This window comes from Lepisma saccharinum, chromosome 5 (genome assembly GCF_977018435.1).
Source record: "Lepisma saccharinum chromosome 5, izLepSacc3.1, whole genome shotgun sequence".
Classification (NCBI taxonomy): domain Eukaryota; kingdom Metazoa; phylum Arthropoda; class Insecta; order Zygentoma; family Lepismatidae; genus Lepisma; species Lepisma saccharinum.
The window spans coordinates 31,018,572-31,031,724 of record NC_139233.1 but is presented as its reverse complement, the minus strand read 5'-3'; the positions used below and the strand labels follow the sequence as shown (position 1 = coordinate 31,031,724).

At 43.5% G+C, this 13,153-nt stretch overlaps 1 protein-coding gene across 1 annotated transcript in view; it reads left to right on the top strand.

Moving 5' to 3' along the window:
- The first annotated feature begins 11,839 nt into the window (after positions 1 to 11,839).
- The window catches only part of LOC145987742 (uncharacterized), a 59,747-nt gene continuing 58,433 nt past the window's right edge, over positions 11,840 to 13,153 (top strand). Inside the window, exon 1 of the mRNA XM_083122400.1 lies at positions 11,840 to 12,495. Within this exon, the coding sequence (XP_082978526.1) occupies positions 12,288 to 12,495 (208 nt within the window). The 5' untranslated portion in view covers positions 11,840 to 12,287. The remainder of the gene's footprint in view (positions 12,496 to 13,153) is intronic.

Below are 13,153 nucleotides of genomic sequence, written 5' to 3'. Positions count from 1 at the left end.
CCACTTTATGCGCATAGGTTAATCAAGACTGGACCTACAGCTTAAAGTAGGATCCGAACCACTATGTGCCACTGCCGAGTATCAAAGTAGAACGTATACAAAGAGAGACAGCACAATAATAATAGTGTAATAATGAATGGAGAATGTTACTGTCTCTATGAGTGACAGACCACTTGGAGGAAATTCACTGTACGCAAACGGATAGGGTGCAATAATAGTTGTAGAAGAAAAACAACGAGAATATGTTCCTGAAAGAAAAGAGTATTGTGTCTTGATAAATGTTTATAGAAGGTAAAAGGTATGTATGAGTTCGTTTTGAAGTCCGCTTTAGGCACCGAAAGGCTAATTGATAAACCTTCAGTTTAAAGTGGGATCCGAACCACCATGTACAGTGACCGGCAATGAAAATGAGACATCAAGATCCTGAAATATTCGTTTCCCTGCATGACTTATGTGTGTTGTCTAACTAGAAATTGCCATTGAAAATATTATAATCCACTTATCGTATTAGAGTTAGGCAACACACATAACGCCTTGCAGGGAAGCGAGTATTTCAGGATTTAGGTTCTCATTTTCATTGCCTGTTACTGTACCTCCACTGGGTATGAAGGTAATAGATATAGTGTTGCAACCCTTTGCATTTCAACATGCCATAAAGACATATGAGGGACGCGGAAATAGGACCACAAACATTCACAATCTTAGACATTTGTCGACGTGATGTTATCAGCACCTCGCTCGGGCCCCCTTTATCTCCCAGGGCTTCCTCCAGGTATCTTATTAGAGGCTTGCGGAACCCCAGAGTCGCTCCTTACAGATACAAGCTGGAAAAAAAAACTAAAATCACAAAACTCGAGACTCGAACCCGGTTCGACCGCGTAGCAGTCAGACACCCTACGGACTAAACCACAACGGATCTGTTTACAGAATAAGTAAAACAAATAGTAGTAGAACTATGTAATAAGTACAGACTAGGCTAGAGATGTATATTTTTACATATATGTAGACCACTCAGCTTTCTTTTTGGAGTCTAAAGATGGTTTGTGCCATCTTGCTGACAACGCCACCTTAATCCGCTTCATTACCTTCTCCCAGAAGGCATTCTACTTGTTGAAAGAGAAAACGCACGAAAGCAGGCGCGTGCCTCGTTAGCGAAATAATGCGTGCTGCGCGTACGCATGTTTGCAGCTGAAAGGGTTCTTCATTTGACTCTGGGACAATTGTTTCCTCGCAGTGCGGCATTGTTGTGTCTAATTGAGCCATTCCACCGCACTTTCTGGCGCTGCAGTCGCTACGTTAGAAGAATGTGAGTGTGTTTGTGATGAGAACGCAAATAGAAAACCATCTAAGAGGGGAAATGCTATTCACTAATTTACAGTACATTATAATGTTTCAAGTATGAAGGGTGGACTTATTTGCATTTTTGTTAATTGTTGCCGCTTTTCTACCACGGCTAATCGCGACGAGGAGGATAAGTGTTGATTAGATTATGTTGATATAATCAACACAGATGCTCAGACCAAGACTCGAACACGGGAACTTCGGTGGTTAGCTCGAAAGTCGACCAGTTAACGCGCTTTTTTTTTTTTTAAAGAAAAACTCGTAAGCGGCAGTTTTCCCACATAACAATCTCAAATAAATGAAACTAAATTCTCTATTTTTCAATCAAGACAGACAACCATATCTTACCCAGGATTCGAACCTAGACCCATGGCGTCGTAGCACACTGAGCTGTCCACTCCACCACGGAGGTCTACTCGGGCCCCAGAGCGAATACATGGACTCAGTAAAATGTCCTTATAGATTCAGGAAGGTTGTTTATTTGGAAGAGTTGAATTTAAATTGAATCACTATTACTAACAAATCAACTGCACATTAATGTTTTTCTGGCATTTTCTAGAAACAACGTTCAGTGTACAGAAAGTCATTAAACAATTGTTAACTTTCTAGCTTCCACGATTTTTATAACCAACAAAAGTTAATGATTCTGTGCTGCCATCTGTGAACAAAAAATACAAGTTTGATATATTTAGCGAATAATTTCTTTGTCAGTGAGGAGTGGATCAATGAAGAAAGAAATACTGATATTCATAAATTGTTTTCGTGGAAAGGGTGTATAGTAAATGCACATACTAAGCGCGCAAGCGGAAGTAGTGTGTCAGAGGGTGGCCCGGAAATTAAAATACTCATAAATTCATAGTTTGATGCACAAAAATGCATCAATTGAGAATGTCAGACAAGGTAATTTCTACGGAACTAAAATCTCACGCTTAGCTGTGTCAGTGATGGACAAAAGTGCATGAACATTGATTCGATGCATTTCGAGTTCTGTGTGACTCGGCATAAATAAGTGCAAAATAAAAGAAATACACAACCCCACCGGAGGATTATCTTGGATGTGAGTCGAGTTACCAGAGCCTAGTTAGCCTGCACCAATTACCCCAGTCTTCTGAAAGTATGTAGCAGATTTATTTTATGTATCATGCTAGTCCCGTGAATGCTTCTAAGCGTATGTAGTACCGGGAGAATAAGTGTTAAGGGTTCGAGTCCGTGTAGAGCCCCGCTATCCACCCCGAAACAAACATTCTGTAATTCATTAACTCACCACTTTTTAATCCATCCCAAGCGTCCTCTAACACATGTGAAGAGTTTCGAAAACGAGGTTCCCTGCAATTATATTTTGCTGTAAATAAAAGAGAGGTCTCTTTACAAATGCACTGAGTGCCATCGAAATGTTTTGCATTGTTAGAAGCTTGTAGTGCCCCTTGCACAGAGGAGGAGATGGGTGCTCTTGTTCGAAGCCCAATCCGCTAAACAAACAGACATGGTTCGGACCAAATGCTATTTTCGGAAAATGCGAGCCACAATATTGATCAAATATTGACTAACGTTAGGGGTTAATCACGGAGAGCAGCAATTGCGTCGCAATTGCAATTTCCTCCCTCTCGCTCGCTCTCTCACGCACCGTCAAGAACCCCTCTCCAGAGTAGGGTGCTGAGTGAGTGGATTGGAGCGTAGAAGGACTAGGTTTAATTGTCTCCCGCGGTTCCTCTGGTAGTCGAACCGAGGCCTATCTCACCATCGTTCCAGTTATATGACGAGTGCAAGGCCGAATCCTCTATCTACGTGAACGAAACTACAGTCGTCTCAACGAAAACGTAACTACACTCATCTCGACGAGGACGAAACTGAACTCGTCGCTACGAGAACGAAACTGTATTCGTTGCTACGACGATGAAACTACACTCGTCCCGACGAGAAAAATACGCCACTCTTCTTGACGAGGACGGAACTCCACTCGTCTCGACGAAGACAGAACTCGACTAGTCTCGCCAAACTCAGAACTCGACTAGTCTCGACAAAATCAGAACTCGACTCGTCTCGACAAAGTCAGAACTCGACTCGTCTCGACGAAGACAGAACTCGACTCGTCTCGACGAAGACAGAACTCGACTCGTCTCGACGAAGACAGAACTCGACTCGTCTCGACGAAAACAGAACTCGACTCGTCTCGACGAAGACAGAACTCCACTCGTCTCGACGAAGACAGAACTCCACTCGTCTCGACGAAGACAGAACCCCACTCGTCTCGAAGAAAACGTAACTACACTCTCTCGACGAGGATGAAACTGCACTCGTCGCTACGAGAACGAAACTGTACTCGTCGCTACGACGACGAAACTACACTCGTCCCGACGAGAATAATACGCCACTCTTCTTGACGAGGACGGAAGACAGAACTCGACTCGTTTCGACGAAGTCAGAACTCCACTCGTCTCGACAAAGTCAGAACTCCACTCGTCTCGACGAAGACAGAACTCGACGAAGACAGAACTCCACTCGTCTCGACGAAGTAAAAGCTTCATTCTTCTTGACTAACGAATCTGAACTTGTCTCGACAAGAAAAGTACTCCACTCATAGTGGAGCCTACCTTATCTCGGCGATAACTGTGCGTCACGAGAACGAAATTAGACTCATCTTGAAGAGAACGACGGCCTCCCAGATGGCATAATGGTAACGTCGTCGCCTTGTAATCATGGAGCCCTGGCTTCGATACCCGATAGAGGCATAAAGTGGTTCGGATCCCACATTAAACTGTATCAGTTCCTATTAGCCTTTCTGTGTATAAGGTTAACTTAATGTCAAAATCAAGTTCAAACTTGACGAGAACGATACGCCCTTCGTCGAGACGAGAAAGATGTTCAACTTAGCATTACGATAAATCAGTCATTGACGTTTGATGAAAACATAGTTATATATTCGATACACTAAAGAAGAAAACTTCTCAATGTATTTGATGATACGAAGAATAATACCACATGGTTATTCTACGTGCACACAAAAAAAAAAAACAGTTCGCGCTTCATCGCCAGAGTTCGTGCATTACCATATAGGAGGGAGCACCTGGCCGCCTGCCGTGCAACCAGAGAAAACAGCTGATTGCAAAGCACCTTTCGGAAAAGGGATGGGGGAATGGGGAGCTCCACCACCTGGTTGTATTGCAAGACTTCAGTGCATCCGGTTTCGGGGAATTTCAGATCCATTTTCCAGAAATCAAATACCCTCTGGGTGGGGAAGCACAGAAGCAGCCAAACGTGGTCCACAAAGCTTGTTTTTCAACACCAGTAAAAGGTGGTCCGTTTACTCTAGCGAAAGCTACACAGTGTCGAATCAAATTTAGTTAGAACTTATTTTTATTATCAGATAAGGAGCTTGAACTAAAATGGCACACTGTACGTGTGATGTTCAGTGGCGGATTAACAATCTTCTTCCGGCGGGCGGGGTACAAATAACAAAGAGCCAGGCTATTGCAAGGCACTGTATTAGGGCTTTTATTTCAGTATTTGGTTTAAGCCAAAATGAGAAAACTATAGAACACTTCGATTAGTATCTTACACTGCAGTGTATGGGATCTTCCGTTTATCACTAGACTCTTCTCTAACTAACAATACATTCATATACGTCACAAAATAATATAAACACTAAAGGAAATAGTTATATTAATATTGGAACCCCCTTTCTTCAATTAGAACTACCAAAATTCCACATACGAGATAAAACAACACTGGATCAAAATACCGGAATATTAACATCCCGTTAACAATCTTCTAGTAACTGAAAATCTTCGTTAGTTAATAACCACTTTTTGTGAAATTACAAAATTTCGTCATCTACTGGAATTGACGTCATCAAGCTATGAAGGGTATTCTGGGTTACGTGAGAAATGTTCAAGTAACGTTAAAAGCAGAATCAAGTAGAGAAACGTAGAGAGAGAGAGAGAGAGAGAGAGAGAGAGAGAGAGAGAAACAGCTTCTGTGACAGATTGGTCGTGATCAGTGGAAACCTCTAAGAAGCCTGAAGTCCTGTCCCATGATTTATTCCATCAGTTCAGCAGTCATCCTCATCGTAAAATAACGAAAAGAGGAAGATTGGAACAAGAAATAGAAAGAGGAAGACATGAAGCAAGATATGGAGAAAAGACAAAGGTACAAAATAAAGGAGAAAGAGTAAAGAATAGAGAAACACTGGAATAAAGAAATAGGCAATCAGAGGAAGATTGGAGAAGAGATGGAGAAAGATAAGAAACAAGATAATGAAAAAGGGAGAAGTTGGGAAACATATGAACAAAGAGAGATTGAACAAGAAATAATGAAACAGGGAGAAAGATAGATATACAGCTAGAACAAGACAAGAAGCAGGATATAGAGGAAACAGAGAAAAACCATAGAAGAAAATAGAAAGAAATATTGATAAATTGATTGACCTAGCTTATTTCACTTCGCTTTTCAGTCACTTTTGACTAATCGTGAAGATGAATGAACACCCTTGCCCAGGCCGGGATTCGAACCCAAGACCCTTGGCGTCATAGTGCTGTGATAACCACTTCGTCTGTGAATGCTTGGGTGTGTCTTGCCTCCTCAAAATCGGCAGCCACGCGCTAGAATGAAAATCTGTCTCTATGCAACAGCCAAGGACGCCGACAACATGCATTAAACAAACGAATACCTACCGTCACGAAAAAAAGAGCGCGGATCATTTGCAACAAATGGCAGGGGCGCTTTTTCCCTTTAAAGCCCAATCAATGAACAAGTACCCTGTGGTCACCGAACCGTAAACCCAGCACCCGGCCTGGAGGACAGCTGTTCGGGAGCAACCCCACATTGTCGCGAAGGTTGGTCCGATTTGGCAACGCCGCGAAATTTATTCTTGCGTAACAAGGTAGGGCAGTAAGGGAGGAGGAGGGGGGGGCACGTGCCAGGAAGTGAATGCTTCCGAAGGAAGCTCGTGCCCCCCCCCCCCCTTGTGTGGGGGTTGCTTTCGCAGAAGCCCAGGCAGCGTTATATCGAAATCGCCCCTCTTGGTAAATTTTGATATAAGCATTCATGAAATAGAATTGGAAAAATTGAGAATCAAGTTTAATGCGAGGAGAAGTGAAGCTGAACTAATTATCTCCATCAGCTCTTTCAAGGTCAACGCTTACCAAGAAGCTTTCAATTTAATCGAGTCCCATCGCTGCTGATACCTGGCTTACTATCCTGGAGCATGCTACTTCTTTTCAGGCATTCAGGCAGGCAAACGAGGCTCTGGTGCCTGGGTCCTGTGCGAGACAGCGTATTTTCTAACGGCGTATCCTGTGGAGAGCAAGGGGAAGTATTGTCCCCTCCCCTGTAAAACGAATGATGAAAATGTGTATTTGGTTCCGTGTGTTTTTTATATTGAAAAGTAAAAATAAATGTTATTCCCTCGTCACTGTAATATCGAAGTATGTAGCCCGGTGTCGGGAAAAATGCGCCCGGGAAAATTGCGCTCTCGCAATAAAAGTGGGGAAAATGCGCCCTCTCAAGAGTAACCACAATGAAAAGTGGGAAAAATGCGCCCAGCACACACAACCTTCACCAATATTATAATATGTTGATTAAAACAACCTTTACGCAGCTTCCCCTCACACTTAACACAGGCTTGGGACTGTCAGGAAAGATAATTTTGTTTTTAAAGTACAGTAAAAATATTAATTTTTCTGGCGTGTTTAGAAGCTGGAGATGATGTCCGTTGTCATAAATTTTTAAAATTTTACTTTTGTAATTTTTATTTAATATGTTGTAATTTTTATTTTATTTCATTAAAGTTTTTATTTACATTTGTATTTCCATTTCTTGTGACCTCCGTTGACGATCTTTTACTCCATTTTTTGGGTGTACGCCAGACTTCTCAGGCACTTGGTAAGGTCCTTGGGTGTGCTTGTTTTGTGAGTATGTAAAATTTTGCTAATCTGTTCACCCAGTTTTATGTACGTTCGTTTCCTCTTCGTTCCTTCCAAACCGATGCTAGCCCTGTCATATTTGTATCCGCTGTATTCCGCTTCCTGCTTCAGCGTCTTCAGAAGGGTGTAGAAGTTGGGATGAAGTCGAACTTTCTCCTGCAGCTTATTGTTCCACCCTTCGACAGCATTGTTCGTGCGGTGCTTTGCATCTCCACAGTGCCACACATCAACTGGTAGATTTGGATTTTGCAGCCATTGTTGCACAAAGTAGTCAAGAAACGCTGTCAGTTTCTCTCCTGCTGACTGGTCATATGTGCAAGGCGCATTTTTCCCACTTTCTAATGTGGTTACTCTTGGGAGGGCGCATTTTTCCCACTTTTATTGCGAGAGCGCATTTTTCCCGGGCGCAATTTTCCCTGATTCTGTAGCCCGTGCCCTCCCTGGGAAAGTAATGTTTCCCCCCTGGAAGAAAGTTATTCGGGAAAAAGTTTTGTTTTTCTCCCAAACAACAACACAATCTGGGCGAGCCCATGGTTTGCCCCATCATCTATCTAATTGTTGGGTGCTTTGGACGTTCTACGTGGAATTCTTCCCGCAGCATCATCGAGTAAAAAAAGGAGGATACTCTTTTGTTTTTCTTTTTAGAGAGTTATGCATGAGTGAGTAAGATGGTGAATGAGCAATAAACTACTTATGAATTCCTATCAGGTTCTTTATTTCGTAGACACATGTGGTGTTGCTGCTACATACGTGAATACTACGCACAGACTGATCGATATTTGATATTTAGCGCCACTTTTATGCCACTTTTGGCTAATCGCGACGATGAGGATGAGTGATTATACTGGGTGGTCCAAAAGTCCCGGAACGGTCACATATCGTGAGAAATACACATCGAATCGGAAAACGAAAAAATACGTGTTTAATAAGTTAAAGAAAGCTATTCAATGATATCACACTTGATTCCCGCCCCCCGCACCCTGGGGACAACTGTGAAATTTTAAATGGAAACCCCCATTTTGTATTGTAGAATCGGAAAGAGAACTTCATTCCGAGTCCAACGAGCTATCAACCATCCTCCTAGCTCAATTAGGAACGGAGATATGAAACAACGTGAAAATTTCACAAAACCCCAAAAAAATTCAAAGGGACGCTCTGCCCCTAATTGAGCTAGAGTGAAAGCGATTGGAGATTCGGAATCTGCACGTCAAGACCTTTCAACAGAGTTTTATGAATTTTTCACGTGGTGGGTGGGGGTGGGGAATCAAGTGTGATATCATTGAATAGCTTTCCTTCACTTATTAAAAACGTATTTTTTCGTTTTCCGATTCCATGTGTATTTCTCACGATATCTGGCCGTTCCGGGACTTTTGGATCACCCGGTATGATGCAACTAATAAAGGGACACCCACAAGGAACACCGATTGCATCAAAATACACACTAAAATGCATAAAAGTGTACTTTTATCAGCTGCTATTGGTATGAGCACTAGAAATGTATCAGACACAATTATTTCAATGAGATCAAAATTACACGTTTAACTGTCAATAGATGCACCAAAAGTGCAACCTTCATCTGATGCATTTACCAGGTATTCGAGTTTCCTTGTCCGAAGGTTTCAAACCTAAACGCACTGCCATGAAATGAGGTGGGTGGCAAAAGTTCGCGCTGTTGTTACGTTGGAGCACAACCCTCTGCGTTCGGAGGTTTAAGAGAATGAAAGATCTCGTAGAGTTGGTCTTTGTAATCCATGAGATAAAAACTCACAGTATTTGCTCGAAAGGCCAGGTATGACACAAAAGTGCCACGGAGAGAGATCGGTCTGACGTTCGAACTAAGCAACGCAGCCCGGTTGACGTTGCCACACAGTGCGCGGGAAACAGCGACTTTTGTCCCGATCTCGCTTTGCTTTTCCCACATGTGGCACCAGCGCAATTCTGCCCAATGGCCAATTTTCATGGCCGTGCGTTTAGGACCCTTGGTCCTTTCTACACAAGACAGCAGATGACGCGATTATTTTTTGCAGCAAGTAAAAAATGAAGAGGCAATGCATGGCTCAAGGGTTGTTTATAAGAATAAGGTGTAAGTTGTAGGAATTTCAGCGTGTTTTTTAAGTCGCAACAATGCCAATTGCCCGCAGACTGCAAACACTTATTGTCTCGCCTCTCGCCTGATTCTCACGCCATGTGAACAGACAGAACTGGAAACACCTCAAATCAATGTTGATGCACTTCAGGCGCATTAACTGACACAAATGAACGTGGAATTTTGCTTTCATTGAAATGATTGACAGACTGACTGATTTTTCTTGGCTGATTTTCTGCATGGAGTGTCATTTCGCTAACTCCTATGTCATTTCCCGTGGTTCTTGACGTTGTGTTGTTCATCTGAATTTCTTTCCACCTCTGCTATTGTCTCTTGAAGGTGTTTTAAGTCCACTTTATGCACAGTAAGGTTAATCGGGACTGGACTTAAGAGTTTAAAGTGGGATCCGCACCACTACGTGCCAACAGCCAAGGACGTATTTAGCGGTCCACGGGGTCCGGACCCTCCTCCCCCGAATGATTTACCAAATACTAAAATTAAATAGTGAAAATACACTTATTTAACATTTGTTGTTTAGTCGATGGTTATTTCCGCCGAACTTACTAGAAGGCCAGGATTATATTGGAATCATAACTTTGAATCACAGTATAAAAGAAGATTTATGCACATTACTTATAGTAATATGCATAAAATATTAATCATGAACTTTACTTTTCGTCAACTGGATCTAACATTATTTTTTTGTTATTGAATAAATATTCAATTCTTTATGTATTTTGCATTAATTTCCTTAATTTTGGCGATCTAAACTATATGTAAGCTAGATAATGTATACGTGCTGTTATATCTATATGTTATATGCTAATAAATTATTGTTTGGTTCGCTCCACACCGCCGAAATATATTTCTAGATACGTGCCTGCCACTAGCGGGTATCGAACCTCTTGATTACAAGGCGACAACGTTACCACCGCCATCGGGGAGGTATTTCAAACGATTGAGGCACTCATTTGATGCATTTTAGTACATCACACGAAAGAACAACTGATAGAAGTACCCTTTTATGCATTTCTGTGTGTATTTTGATGTACCAAAAATTCATCCTTAACAGTTTATGCACTTTAATGTGTTACTGGAGTCAACATATTTGTGTCAATTTAAGTCCTGTGTGTTGAGGAGACACCTGCGTAGAGACTAACCACATCACGTATTCCACGTTGCAAGAACTTGGCTGTCTGGTGACAACCGTGGAGGGCCAAACCAGAAATTAGCCTCTCTCAAAAAGAAAGTAAAAAAGTGTATAATACTCAATACATCTGCGCCCAAGAAAAAAAATATTAAAATTTTAAGTCCACCTTATGCACAGATATGCTAATTGAGACTGGACCTACAGTTTAAAGTAGGATCCGAAGCTCTATGTGCCTCCATTGGGATTCGAACCCAGGACCCCTAGATTTAAAGGAGACAATGTTACCATATGAACATCATAACGAAATAATTTCATTTCAAAGGTACTAAATAATTTAGATATGTTTGGAAAGAAAAGTTTAAAAAAAACATTTTTAGTAAGTTTAGTATGATTATGGAACTATATTTCTAATCCCGTTATTGTACGTCGCTTTTCTATCTATTGAGTTAATCATGACAATAGGTTGAATGGTGACGGAACGGCGAACCTGGGACCTATGCCTTTGCGGGGCGTTATGACGACGATTTCGCCGCGGGGGCCGTCGAATTCCGTGACATAAATATTTGTCTTTAACACTACATGCATTTAGATATTTTCGTCAGGCTGCTGCATTTATGTATGAATACTTTCAATAATGGTTTAAATTTCGCTGCATATAGATAGTAAGCCTTTGTTAAACTTAGGTTGTGCTTGACAATTGATTTCCATGTGAAGTATCTGAAGTGTTGGAAGTTTACTGTTACAGTCGTGGGAAATAGAAAGGGGTGGGTAGAGGAGAGATAGGAAAGAATAGGATGGCCTATTGATGTCGGTCAGTGAAATATTGAGCAACTTGGTTTCCTGACCTTGAAAGGGAGAAGAAGACGGCTTTTGTGAATGACAAAGTGAGTCCCCCTCGATACACACGCTCGGGGCGAGACTCACGGAAAGCCGGTGCGGAAAACTTTTCGCTCGAGTTCGGAGCACGCGAGAGGGCGGTCCCCGTCCGCGCCCCCTCCCACCGCTGGGCGGAGTCGCAGGGGGGAAGGTGGGCGGGGCTTGCTATCCTCCGCCGACGAGCTCTACTTAATTTTCGGGTGGACCACCATCCCCGAAAACTTTTCGTTACCCTGTTTTGGCACCCCCTCTCGCCCCGGAATCGATGCTTTCGGCGGTGCGCGCGCAGGGGTTCTCGGGATAAGGGCGTGCATGACGGTCGGGGAGGGTGCGGAGGGAAGGGCCGAGAGAGAGGTCCCGGCCCATCCCCGCTGCCGGCACGGGAATATAAAAGCGAGCGCGTGGTTTGGGGAGGACCAAGCCAAATCGCGGGTTGGGGGTTAGAACGTTGCAAGGGTCCGTCAGTGTTGTGGGGTTTGCCGTCTCGTGAAGGCATCTCTTTCCCTATTGTCCGCTTTCGAAGCACGTGTGTTTGTTTTTCTTGCTCCGCGAACCCCGCGCCAGTGACTCCGCATGCACCACGAGAAGCACCCGGCACCCTCCAGAACCTCCGCCCGTACATCTGCCGGAACCCCGAAGAGGAACCACCGCACGTGGTACTAGCTGATGGGAGCCACCAGAACGCCTCCCTCGCTCTCCACTCCATCCCTACGACCGTTGGACGGATGACGAAAGCACATAAGGACTCGCCGCTTCATCCTTCTCAGAGTCGAACCTCGGTCTCCCGCATCCCCGACGCCACCCTGAGGAACAGAAGGAGGAGGAAACCCGTCGGGGGTAGAACGCCCCAAGCACGTGACAAGAGACAGGCGTTAGAACCCGTCCGTTGAGCCCCGAAAGTGAGCGATCCAAAATGCCGAGATGCCTCATGGCGAAGAAGTGGAAGTACCCCTGGGACAGGGAGAAGGCGAGGGAGGCAGAGGCTACTGGGGGTCAGGAGAACCCCCGAATACCCTCCCCGAGGCCTTGGGGACCGTCCAGCCCCACAGCGGGTGCCACAGCTCCAAGTCCTCCACCCAACACGCCAGGGACTCCGGATCGAGTCTCTCTCCTCTACAATGGTAAGTACAGTCATCATTACTATTCATTATCCATAGAACATCTAGGTAGCAATAGCGTCTGCTATGTAAACACGACAACAATTACCAAGCACTGTCCTCCGTTAGTACAGGTTCCACTTCGTGTCAGACCTTCCTCCGGTGCTTTTTGCCTTCAGGTGCTAGCAACGCTGACACAACCATTCGAGATGCCAGTTCCGACAAAAATCCTGCATGTATCGGTGTTTGTAAGTTGCCAGCCATTAAATTTTGAGGTCGCTAAGTCCTCTTTCTCTAACAAAGCCCGCAATTATAGCCTGACACCAAACCTCAGAGCAAGTTCATTATCTTGGCGCGAACAGGGCTCAGCTCGACACGACAGTGAATATGCGCAGTTGTTGGCTCTTGCTAACATCCTCGGAAAACATTCCATTTCTGATTTGGACAAATGAAATCAGTTTATCTGATTCGATTTGTGCATCTTATCTTTGTGACCAGTAAAAGAAACACAAGGTTCAAGAAAGAATCACAAATATAATGAATCTGCTAGTATATAAGGCAGATATCATATATTGCACTGTATCATTTATGGGTCTTTGACAGAACAACAACTCTACTTCTATAGTGGGGTACAACCACGCATTACGTTGCTGATTTTAAGGAGAAACAGATTGTATAATTC